Source organism: Vanacampus margaritifer, chromosome 16, assembly GCF_051991255.1.
Source record: "Vanacampus margaritifer isolate UIUO_Vmar chromosome 16, RoL_Vmar_1.0, whole genome shotgun sequence".
Lineage (NCBI taxonomy): Eukaryota > Metazoa > Chordata > Actinopteri > Syngnathiformes > Syngnathidae > Vanacampus > Vanacampus margaritifer.
The window spans coordinates 1,401,519-1,414,199 of record NC_135447.1 but is presented as its reverse complement, the minus strand read 5'-3'; the positions used below and the strand labels follow the sequence as shown (position 1 = coordinate 1,414,199).

The 12,681-nt window shown below is 41.9% G+C and overlaps 1 protein-coding gene across 6 annotated transcripts in view; it reads left to right on the top strand.

Annotated features, from left to right (window-relative positions):
* The window catches only part of cadm1a (cell adhesion molecule 1a), a 283,504-nt gene that overhangs the window by 258,220 nt on the left and 12,603 nt on the right, over nt 1–12,681 (top strand). For 3 of the 6 annotated variants that reach the window (XM_077546894.1, XM_077546892.1, XM_077546896.1), the window contains one exon: nt 7,531–7,563. The exons of 2 other annotated variants lie outside the window; for them this stretch is intronic. In XM_077546894.1, the coding sequence (XP_077403020.1) occupies nt 7,531–7,563 (33 nt within the window). Of the gene's footprint in view, nt 1–7,530; nt 7,564–10,878; nt 10,953–12,681 lie in introns of those variants that run through there. One more of the 6 variants, XM_077546897.1, reaches the window with a different exon arrangement.

Here is a 12,681-nt window from a genome sequence, read left to right as displayed (position 1 = left end):
AGAAACATTCGATGAACGACACGTCAGATCGACCCGCAAACGATCATGATTAACGACCTAAAAATGGGAAAGTTGTGCATCGCATGCCGCTATGCATGCTGGGAAAGTGCAAAAGTCCCCAAACATCAGCCATTTTTTTTTCATTGTTGTTCACGTGAACCGTCGACATTTCGTGTAATGTTCTGTTGGAGCCACATTACAGTGTTCTGTTTTTCCTTTTCTTCCTGTGATTGCTGGGTTTGACCACATGGTGGCGCGTGTGCCTCCAGGAAATAATTCGATAAAGCTCGAGGTCATGAGCGTCGGGTGTGTGTGAACCTTGAGGGCAAACGGAAAGGCTCCCGTGTGGCTTTGGACACGGATGGAAAGGATTGGACTTTATCGAATTGAATTGTTTTTGACCACATGATATTTTTGGGGATTTGTTTTTTGGTGCATCTGAAGAGTTTTCACCCCCTCAACAGATATAGCGTCTTATTGGAAAGATTCTATATGTTCATTAAGTCATTTGCTCCCCAAAACGTATAAATCCGTTTTAAATGTTTTGATTGACCCAAAGACATATTTATATGTTTTTTAATGTTTTGTTTTCTTTTATGCTAGAGCATACAAAAAGGCTTTGATGCAGCCTCTCAAATGCAAAGAACAGTTGAAGAAATGGTAGCGTTTACATAAACGGCCAGCAGGTGGCAGCAGAGCAAAGGAGATCAACCAGGGGCATGTTGAAAAAAAAAAACCTCAATAACTCAGAATTCTAAATAGATTTGTGAATAATAATGAAACTTAGCTATAGTCTAATGCTAATTGCTGCAAAATGGAAACCGATAAAAAATGTTTTTCCTGATGAAAGAAGAGAGTCTGATCTTTCTTTTGGTAGGTTCCATGTTTTTGTAGCAATAGAACACAATATATTGTGGGCCTTGCAAAATCCAGTAAAACAGCCGTGAGTGAAGGGGATTGCTTCAGTGTAAATGGCTGTGAGTGAATGATGGTCTCGATTACTACTACTTCGTTAAATTGTTTTGATAAATCGATGATTAAAATAGTTGTCAGTTAATTTGATAATCGATTACTTGTGGATTCATCGATTAATTTGGACCCCTCTAGTTTTTAGCCGTTAATGTAAACCAAAAGGTACAAGCAAGGGTCCCTTTGCTGGTTTAGGACCATTGATATACTTTTTCTAATCGTACATTTCTGCCGGGTGGTTCAGTTGTCATCCTTGTAGGGTTTGTCACAAAAAATTGTACCTTGTGGAACCAAAAAAGACCCCGACTGTACCCTCTTTCTGACAGTTCAGTTGGGGGTAAAAAGGATTCCAAATGCCAACAACTCCTTTGGAAATCAAACTGCAGGCTGTTATGAGCGCAAACCTCCAACTGGAAGAAATATGGCCACTTTTTCCATCAGCCCGAGCTGTGCGCGCAATCAAAAAGCTCGCTGACAGCTCGCTCGATTGGAACGAAGCTCGCGAGGCCGGCGCGAATCACGGCCATTGTGCTTGATTATGCCGTTCGATTGGATTAAAAGGAATGCCTATCTGCGCCAGGGGGCATTGATTGCACCTGGCGCCGAGGCAGTGGCGCGGACGGGCTGATTGACTGCGGGATTCGCAAATGATTGCACTCGTGTGGCTAATAAGTCCGTCGGGAAGAACAGAGATACAAAATAGAAAGTCCGATTTAGAAAAAATAACGATGCTTTTAGTTGCTCAGTTGCAGAAGCGGGTGTCAAGGGGAATCTTTATTGAAATGAATGGAAATGCCAGTAATCCATTTAGGGCTGCACCTAACAATTATTTTAGTATTTTTGATTCTTCTGTCGATTTTTTATTATTTTTTTTGATTAATCCAAAGATCAAATTAATTGATTTTTAAAAAATGTTTGAATTTCCATCTCTTCGGGACAAAATTTCAACTCGACAGTTGACAAAGAAATTATGATTCAGTTCAATTTTGTCAATCGTTTACGATTAATTGATTAATCGTTCCAGGCCCCCCACAAAATAGCACTCTGTAATTATTCTACTAAAACATACATTAATAATGACATTGATAGAAATCAAAAGAATTAGGGCTGTCGCCATCTAATCTATTTACAACCGATTATCCTATCGACTATTCCATTGAATAATCGAGTTACGATATGGATTTGTGTCAACCTATCCTACTGTAGGTTTGCTTATTTTAAGTTGTTTTCACACTTTACATCATTAGAAAAAACATTTTGCTGCTTTCCATCTTGGCCACCAGGGGGCAATATAAGGGAGACAAACATCTGTACAGCATAGCTGACTTAGCTCTTCGCAGAGAATAAAGAAAATCTTACTGCACAGTTTGCGTTCAAATATCAGTTGCCTGAAGGATTATATATGCGTTTCCCATGCGGTAGGATTAGCATTAAGCTAGCAAGGTAAGGGCTAAGCTATTTGTGTGAGTGTATTTCATGTGTACTTTGATGTCCCAAATTAAAAATTAAAAAAAAACGGCAAATGACTGCGCTGCCCAATGGGAAGCAAGCGGACGTCTGGGAAGCGCCGATGTTGTCGGTGGGAAGCCAAACCCATTCACACTTTGTGCCAGATGTCCTTCCATGCTGCATTCTCGTCTTCTGACGGTATGTGTGCGTGCGTACGTGAATGTGTATGGATCGAAGTTAGCAGCGGGCTCATATGGCCATAATACACTCTGCCAGTTGATTTCATTTAGCCACAGCGGGGCTTCACAGATCACAGACTGCCAAATGAATCTATCAGAGTGCTATTGAAGGGTTTTTTTTTTTCATCACTTTCCCATTAGACGAACAAAATGGAGCACTTTAAAAATCTATACAACCCCAACACTTGGCCCCTAAGTGCGTCTCTGCGTGTGCAGGTTGCGAGGGTGGCGCTAAAAACATTGGCAAATGTCAAAATGATTGTTTTCACAGATCTTTTATAGCTGCGCTCATATCTCCAAGCAATTAGGTCATAACAGTCATCTCCATTTATGGACCTTCCAGGACCTGACACGTGTCCATTTTCGGCTACGTTCATTTACGGCAAAGAATTTTCTCCCAAGGGGGCGCAGAGGCGCTAACTTGCTTTCCAGTGAACTCTGACAATGTCGTCCACGTTTATGTTCCGAGGATCTGCGTGAAATTTTTCCCGCACCCGGTCTGCCTCTTTTTTTTTTTTTTTTTTTTTTGCCCCAAACACTCAATGGTGTCAGGGAACACAGCTTCACAAAAAAAGAGCCGATTCTTGACAATCCCTCTTGAACAGGGTTTCCGTGGGTCATTAAAAAGCATTAACAGTCATCTAATGGAATTTGATGGAAAATGAAGGCCTCATTTAACGTACATAAAACTTTATTTTACATCCAACGTTGTGCAAAAGCAATTCAGCAGATTTGTGTTGACTGGTGACTAGTTGTTATTTACAATCAACAAAATGGCCTGGAGTTGCTTCTTGTTCCAAATACTAATTTCTCTAAATTTGAAAAGAAAAACATATTGTTCCTGTCACCAACGTCCAACATGAAACACTGATGCCATCTAGTGGCATAAAATGACCTCAATACAAATCTGACTCACACCCCTTTTAACTGTTTAGTATATCTTTTAACTTCAAATAACCTAAATGAATTACTATAAAATTACTACATCGATGAACTAAAAAAAAATACAGTTCAACCATATTTGTATTTTGTAACCATGTTACCTGTTTCCATTTTGCAGCAATGAGCATTAGAATATAGTTTCATCGTTATTCACAAATCTATTAAGAAATGCGAATAAAAAAGGTTAATCTCTTTTGCTCTGCTGCCACCTGCTGGCCGTTTGTGTAGTAACTAACCGTTCTTTTGCAGTGTGCTCTAGCATAAAGAAACATTCAAAAAACATATAAATACGTCTTTGGGACGCTTAAAACAGAACCTATTTATTCGTTTTGGGGAGCAAATGAGTTGATTACGATCCTGATCAATTAATGTCCATAAATAGCATATGATTTTATAAAATAGAGTGTCAAGGAGTTCTTGGCGCTACACAGCCACCGTGACGGGCTGGTCTTCATCAGGATTCATCCCCCGTGCGATCTCCGGTGACCTCGCCTCCCGCCCCCGCGCCGTCGACACAATATGACAAATCATCGGCTTATTTAGCAGCCCGCCGGGGCGGACAATGGCCTTTAATTGCCGGCTGAAGGAAATAGATTATGAATGTGCGTCTGGTGCAAATCAGACAATCTGGAGGTGAGCCGGCATCGCGTCTTAATTGATGGAAGAGCCTAAACGAGGCTGATGAACCAATTCGCAGCAGTCAGGAAGTCGCAAATAAATATCTATTGCCTTTGTCAGGGTCTTCAATTGCATAAACAGCATCTGGCGAGGAGGGGGCGGGGCCTTACGCGCTTCCCTGTATCAAAGGCCAACATAATATGAAGTATTATCTCCCCCCCCTCCCCGATCCATTTTCAAATTGGAGCCAGTCAACTCTAACTGATTTGATTAAGGTAAATTGCGAGCTCCAAACATGGCGTCATGTGGCATGCGGGACCCGGCTTGGTCGCTTTGGGGGGGTAGAGAGGCGGGCGTAATGGGGTCGCACTTGTTGTTTGTGCGGAATGCCGTCGTCTTCTTGTGGTGTTGATGTTTTGCACCACGAGCCTCAAGAGAGAAGAAAAGCAAAGCCGGGAGCGAGCGCCCAGCTGGTCGATGCTGGGAAGACGCCAACCATCAAATAGCACTTTAAAATCGCATCATATATCCATACGTCAACACAACAACTAAGTCGGTTATGATTGTATCTAAAAGCTGCCTTACCACCAATAAATCCCCTTTCGGGGCCCTCAACATGCTTGAAAACTCACCAGATTTGGCATCATCATTATCCAGGTGAAAATGGATCAATATAACCATCCTAAAAAAAAAACAATACCACAAAACACACTCAGTAGCACCCGCTGGAATTTTCAAAAATAACTAAGTGTTTTTCACTGAAGCAGCCCCCTTCGCTCCCGGCTGTTTTACTGGATTTTGAAGGATTTTGCAAAGCCCGCAGAATATTGTGTTCTATTGCGCTAAAAACATGGAACCTAGCAAAAAAAAAAAAGATGAGTCAGGATTTTTGTTTAATTTGCATTAGAATGTAGCTAAGTTTCATCAATATTCACATTCATGGTGAGCTTGGCCCTGGATGATCTCTTATACTCTGCCGCCACCTGCTGGCCGTTTTTTGTAATAACTACCAGTGCTTCAAGTGATCAGAAGCTGCATCAAAGGCTTCTGTGTGCGCTAAAAACATAAATCTGTTTTTGGGAGTGAAGGACAAAGTATTAACAAATGCATTTACACGTTTTTGGGTTTGAATGAGTTCATGTGGAATCGCTTTCTTGGGGACAAATTGAAAGGGAACAGGAAGTTGGCAGTTTTGGTTTGAAACGGCGTTTTCAGGTGAGTTGCAGGGCTCGGATATTGATCAACTCCTAATATTCCAATTAAGTCTAATGGCTTTTCTGGTGGCCTTAACATGCTCGAAAAGTCACCTATTTTGGCATCGCCATTGTCCTGTGAAAATGTAGCGCCCCCTGGTGGAAAGTTAAAACGAAATAAGCTTGTGGGCCCCGGTTTCACCCATCAACACAAATTTGGGTGGACAAGCCCTTCATGCCGAACGTGAACAGGAAATCTGCATTTTGGTTTGGAGCGGCCATTTTAGACTAATTCCAGGGCTGGTCATTTAAAGTATTCCAACTAAGGAAATGACGCTAATGGCTTATTTGGAAACCTCAACATACTTGAAAAGTCGCCATTTTTGGCAGCACCATCACCATGGATCAAAATTTGGTATTTCATGGGTCTTGAACACGAGCCCCACAAACGTCACTTAATAGCAGCCCTGAAAGCCCCCCAACATCAGTTTCAAATTTAACAGGTGTGTTGGTTTTCACAGTCCACATGCAAAATTTTAAACTCGTTCAAACGCAAAAAATACGTTTTTTTTTTAAATACTTTGTCCTTCACTCCCAAAATCGTAGTTATGTTTTAAGGCTTTGATGCAGCCTCTGAACTGCAGAGAACGGGCGAAGCAATAGTAGTAATTATAAACGTATAAGAGATCAACCAGGGCCATGTTGCAGCAGCAAGCTCTTTTCTCCAGTGTTTTCAACAGGTTTGTAAATAATGATGAAATTCTAAGAGACTGTAAGGTTCCATGTTTTTATAGCAATAGAACACAATATTCTGTGGGCCTTGCAAAATCAGTCCAAATCCAGAAAAAAATGCCGGGAGCGAAGGGGGTTGCTTCAGTGAAAATGGCTGTGAGTGAATGAGTTAAACAGGAAGTCAGCCATTTTGGTTTGAAGCAGGCATTTCAGGGCTTGATGGACTACTATGGAATTTGCCCAAAATAGACATTTCCCAATTAAAATAATAAAAAAAAATTAAAAAAAATATATTGTCTTTGTTTTCCAGAGAAAAGATGACAATTTGTATCCTTCATGTTAAATTGCGGCCGTCCGACCACTTGGAAGCTGATTTCGGACATCTGAGGGACTTCACGGGAGCGTATTAATTCTTGAAGTTCATAGCAAAGCGGCATCGAATCAACAACTTAATACCGTCGATCCTCCAGACCTGTAAATGTTATCAAAACAAAAACTCTGGAGCTCCTTGAGGCAAAGCCCAGCCACTCTCGTTTCCATCAGCCGAAGCTCGGCGGGAGGTGGAAAAAACCCTGGAGAAGATAAAAGGAAATCACCAATCCAAAGCTAAGTGGAGGAGGTGGGACTTCTCGAAACGCTATCAGACGTACAGAAGCCATCTTGGCCGCCATCTTGGCCGCCAGCGGGGACGCCCGGCGGCTCGTTGGCATTCCGGCTACCACAGGGTGCCACTCATGCCGCCATCCATATCGAATGATGGCTGGCAAAGCGCGGTTATCGGCATGTGTCTTGCCGGCAAAGCGTGGAAAGCGGTTGACAAGCATATTGTGGGGGTCCCACATGGTCCACTCCCACTCCCGTGCTGCTTCCTGCTAACAGATGCTTTTATGTTACATTTAGACATTGGATTGTAGAATTTTTTGTATCCAGAGATGGGCATAATCAATGACTTGATGTATTGATTCGGCAGGTTGATGGATTGCAAAAGACGATGCGGTTTCCGTGTATTTTGAGGCTTTGCTTCCTTCAAACACTTTAAAATGGACGCAAAGCCACCATCCCTTCATCAAAAATCATTAACACAAATCGGTAACACAATAACGACTACTACAACATGCAGCAGACACAGCAGCGTGTGTGCGTGTGTGTGTGTGTGTGTGTGTGTTTATTGCCGCACAGCCTTTTGGTTGTCCTTGATTTCCCTGTTGTCTTTTTTGTCGTATGTTCCAGTGTTGAGACTGCTTGCTTATGTTTGTTATTTGTTTTCTTCCCCTCCCTCTCCCTCCTTCCCCGTTTCTCCTTTATTTGCATGCCGTTTCTCCTGTTCCGCACCTCCCTCCACCTCCTCCTCCTCCTCCACCATGTCCTCTCCTTGTGTGCTCGCTCAGACACTGCGCCCAGCACTGAACCTGCAGCTCATGGTTGGTATCTCTACTTTATTATCGATCAATTTGATTTGATTTTTTATTTGATTTTGGGGGGGGGGGGGGGGGTTCCTCCTGCATGTTTATTCGAGTATGTCACCATGCGAATGATCAGAGCCGTACGCCGCCTCCTCATCCACTCCAGTTTATTTCTGTGACGCTAAATAAGTGGCTAATTGTTTTCATGACGAGACTGTGACTTGCTTTGGGCAAAGTAAGTCAAAAATTGAACAATGACTACAAACTATTTAGGCCTCTCCGGTTGAGGGGGGCGGTCCTGTCACATGCAAATGAGCCAAAGATCACCCCCGCCCCCTGCTGGGCTCTTGCAGAGTAGTAGAAGTCAGCACTTCACTTCATGTTCACACTCAATATAAATAAGGCTCTGGTTTCGTCTTTATTCTCCATGAATAGAAAAGATGTGCACGGGAATTGTGCTTGCTCAAATGTTTGCATCGATTTATTTCATGTGGTGTGTAATAAAACAGACATAAAAAAAGAATACATCTAGCATGAACCCATGTTACATGGACAACTGTAGTCAATAATTCAATTATTTATCATAAACAAACCACCGTCACATGAGGCTCATCAATAGTCTTAGTTAGCATATTAGCCTAAATACGCTAGCAGAAACTAACATGGCATCACTGGGCAAACAAAAATGTATACTTAACTTATATTACCACCAACAAAAAACACCATCAATGAGTTTGAACTTTCAGCAAGATTGCGCCTAACTAAGACTTGAACGAGCTCATAAGCAGGGAATAATGGCGCATGGGTTCCCCCAAAAATGTGTGTATACTGAACCACAAATTGGCAAATAACCGTAATTGATATTGAATATGAATAATTGATGGCGAAGGAGTTTAAACACCCAGACTGAGCAGTTCTCGTTTCCTTTTTTCCCTCCGCATGTTATTTTGAGCTGAAGGCTTCCATTAAGCCAATGAATCACCTCGCCGTGTTAAGCGGAGGCTGCGCGTGTCACACATTTGCACCCCGTGACTGACACGCCATCGCAGCAACGTTGACCGCTGAGCCGCAGGAAATCTTGTTGCCATGGCGATGCCCGGCTTGTTGTGATTTGCGGAACGAGGCGGCTGACACGAAACGGCCACATTGTCCATTTCGTTCCGTGGCGGGGAGGGACAGGAGGGTCGAGCTCGCCACTTTCAAATAGCACTGCCAGCGACTGCAAGAGCCAACGCGGATTAAATGCAACACATTTTATCCAAAAAGAGACTGAGGGCCGGAAGAATACAGGTAGTAGGATGGTAGAGACTGTGGAGTATTATACTCCACAGAATTTAAGATGCTAACCTTTAGCTGGGCTTATTTTTGCTCATTTTCAACCATGTATCCTAAAAGGCTACAATGCAGCAACGTGGAGACTGTGGAGAATATTACTGCCATAGAACTGGATCCTCTAACGGTAGCATGTGTTTTAATTTTTGGTTATTTCTTCTTGTTTATCCCCAACTTGCTACAGTGGTACAAGAAAGTGTTGAGTGATGTACTTTTGTCCAAGAGGAGACTGAGAGTAGGAAAAAAAATGGAGCGTTGCAGCAAAGTGGAGACTGTGGAGTATAATACTGCCACAGAACCAGAATCGTGACTGTTAGCGTATGTTGTTATTTTTTTATTTAATTTCTATGTGAGTGTCTTCAATAACTACCATTGTGCAGCAAAGTGGAGACTTTTTTTTTATCCAAGAGGAGACTGCGGGCAACAAGAATAGCGACAGCTACAGGAAAGGGGACACTGTGGTGTGTGATAACACAAAACTTGCATGCTATTGTTAGCATTGGTGTTTGTCATTTCTCGTTGTCTTTTCTCAAATGTTAAAATAGTGCAGCCAAGTTGAGACTGTGGAGTGTAATATTGCCGCCAAACCAGCTACGCTAATGTTAGCTTGTGTATTTGGTTTGATCATTTTTGTCTGTGTTTTGAGACTGTGGAGTATAATACAGAACCAGACACACTAGCATTAGTATTGGGGGGGGCTATCATTTGTAGTCAAATGATAAAATTACGCGGCACAGCAAAGTGGAGACTGTGGAGTCTAGTATTGCTAATATTGCTGCACAACCCGTCACACGGCTGTTTATTTTGGTCGTTAGCAGTCGAGTATGCTGAAATGTTCTAATGACATTCGACGCTCCCGACTTTTCCGTCTTCGATCCGCTGGCTCTTAAACAAAAGGGCACGTTAGCGCAAGATGTCAGCCGCTAGCGTAGCTGACGGCTAGCTGCAAGCCGATTAATTTCCTGTCTGGAGAGGTGAGCACATCTGCACGGGTTGGGGCGGGAGATGCCTGTCAACAGGGCTGTCAGCAAGCGGGAGAAAGTAGCCGGGATAATTGAGCGGCGCTGCGAGATCCGCAAACGGCAGACTCCGGAAGAGACTGCGCCCTAATGGGACTCACAGGGAGACATTTTCAACATTCGGACGCCGCTAGCAACGGCAGCAAAGACTACATGGAGGATGGGCCGAATAGCGTCCCCCCCCTTATCCCCACACTGTCAATGATGTCACCAGTTTGCTTCTTGGGAATCATTTTCACAACTATTGCGTCAAGAAGTTTGCCGCCTTTTAAAGAAATCATCAAGAAGTGAAGTGACACGATGTAATGCTACTTTGTCACTTGAGAAAGTTTTGTGCACATTTTGACTCCACGTAGCCCATCAATAAAATGTAGTTCCATTAAAGAAGTTCAATTCAAAGAACTTTAACAATAAGGTAGGAAAGTGATTTGTTTTTTAAGTTTCATTTTTGTTTTTCATTATTATCTTACATGATTATTATTATTAATATGCTTTATTGTGACATAAGTGGGAAGTTTTTTATTTGTGTTTCTTACATTAAAATATCCTAGTAAAAAAAATAAAACAATTTTTTTTAAAAAGTTAACTAAAAACTTAAATAGTTTAAAAATAAAACTGTAATCTGAATGAAATTTTTTTGTAATTCTATAAAACGGTTCTGTTTTCTGTCATACAATTGAAATATAAGTATAACAGCAGCAATGAAAATTCTTAATTTTCACAATAGATGACTCTTTCCTGTCATCCATGACTAGAAATTAATGATTTTTTTTTTCTTCCAAAACAGCAAACACATAACTCCCTTAAAGTCCTCTAGCTTGATGCTTACGCATAATGGGAAACACCATAAACAGGCTAACAAATAGCATCTATGCAGCATTGTTATAACGCTTTAAGCATTGAACACAAATGGTGCAGCAACAACACATGCAGACAGACAATTTGACAATACTCACAGGCATATATTCTTTATCCTCTGCAGGGACTGACTAATCTTCCAGCAACTTGGAGTACTTACAAAAATCGTATTGGCTTTGAGGATGGCCACGGAATAAATTAACTCCAGCAGTACGAGGAAGGGGAAAAAAAAAATCACTTCAATAGATCATTTTGTGCCGGTCGTCACTTTTTATCATCTCAGCAAGCAGACGCGTGCGAATTTGCCATCCGCTGTCGATCATGCCCATCTGTCGCCCCCGCTTCTGCTACCTGCCGCAAATGAGACACCTGCGGGCACGCTCGCCAACTGTTTTGGCGCCGTCGAATGCGCTTTTGGGTGGCGGGAGAACCTTCCTGACGAGTCATGACGCCACAAAATCGTAAAAACAATCATCTATGCAACATCTACACAATGACATTTTTCATATATATACAGTATATGTATATATTTATTTATTTATTTAAAAAAAATCTTCCTATTAATTTATAAATAAACTATGCTTGGTCCACTTTTCAATGGAGTAATTAAACAGCCGATGGCGCTCTGTGAGTAAATGGAGTATGTGACAACGTATTACCTGAATGCATTTGTGCTGTGATGTGTCAATAATCAAGCTGCGCCTTTTACCCGCCGTACACAATGACACGCGGGGAGCGCTAATAATAGCGCTCCTATCTTGATTCTGTCTTGTTTACACCCACTTCCCCAAAGTCTCATTTCTGAGGCATTACGCGCCTCCTTCCTCTCGGGTGGCGCGTAATGCTCCAGCAGGCCGCATTACCTGGGAAATGACTTGCAGCCGCTGCCCTGCACGCCAATGAAGGAGCTCATTTATCATCGGATCTGCGTCCGGGTTGCCAGTCGGTGGCGTGAACGCTTTGAACGCCTCACGCTGGCAGCCAGATGTTTTCATTTGTTCTTAGGGTTGACGCAGGCAAAGTTATTAGCGTTAAAGTTGTATGTTTATGTCTCTGGAGAAAATACAGTAAAAAGTCATTTCCTTTGTGGCTACTTTTTGGGAAAATCGAACCTAAACGAGCAACTGTCTGAAAGCCTATCAGATAGAAATCTCCCACACGCGTGCTTGGCCATGTCAAAGCCAAAAGGTAAGCAGAGCTGCGTTGAGTTTTATCGTGTCTACAGATTAGCATTAGCATCTGACACGCACGAAGAATGAGTTTCACAAGTGACTCGTTGGTTTTAATTTTGCCTACCATTTTTCCATTACATTTGCTCAACAAAAATATCAAACACAACACTTTTGTTTTTGCTTGCATTTTTTAGGAGATGAACTCAAAGATCTAAAACGTCTTCTACAATCACTTTATTAACATTTCTCCCAAATATTGTTCACAAAGCAGTCTAAGACGAAACAGAAATCTTTTTGGAAATAATAAAAAATAAAATATTACTGCAATTTTAGATGGAAAATAGCAAAGAAACGCTCCTGGTTTATTAAGAATTACAAAGAAAACTCATACGACGTCATCGCATGGTGCAGTCGCTTCCTGGTCTTCTTCTTCTTCTTTTAAATTACTGGTGGATCACATCTCTATGTTGTATAGCGCCACCTACAGCGGCGGAGTCCCCTCTCAATATTCACAAACGAAGAACAGATGGAAACGGGCATAAGTCGCATGTTAAATTCGCTTCAAAAATTCAAAACAATTGGATAGAAACCCATCTATTCTGTATGTGGAAGAAGTTTTAGCTCTTTGAGTTCATCACATAAAAAATGGGAGCAAAAACAAGTGTTGCGTTTATATTTTTGTTGAGTATATGCTCGTATTGTTGGCGCACTTCGGACAAATTTGAAATTGAAGTTGACAAATTGTTCTCTTAGTT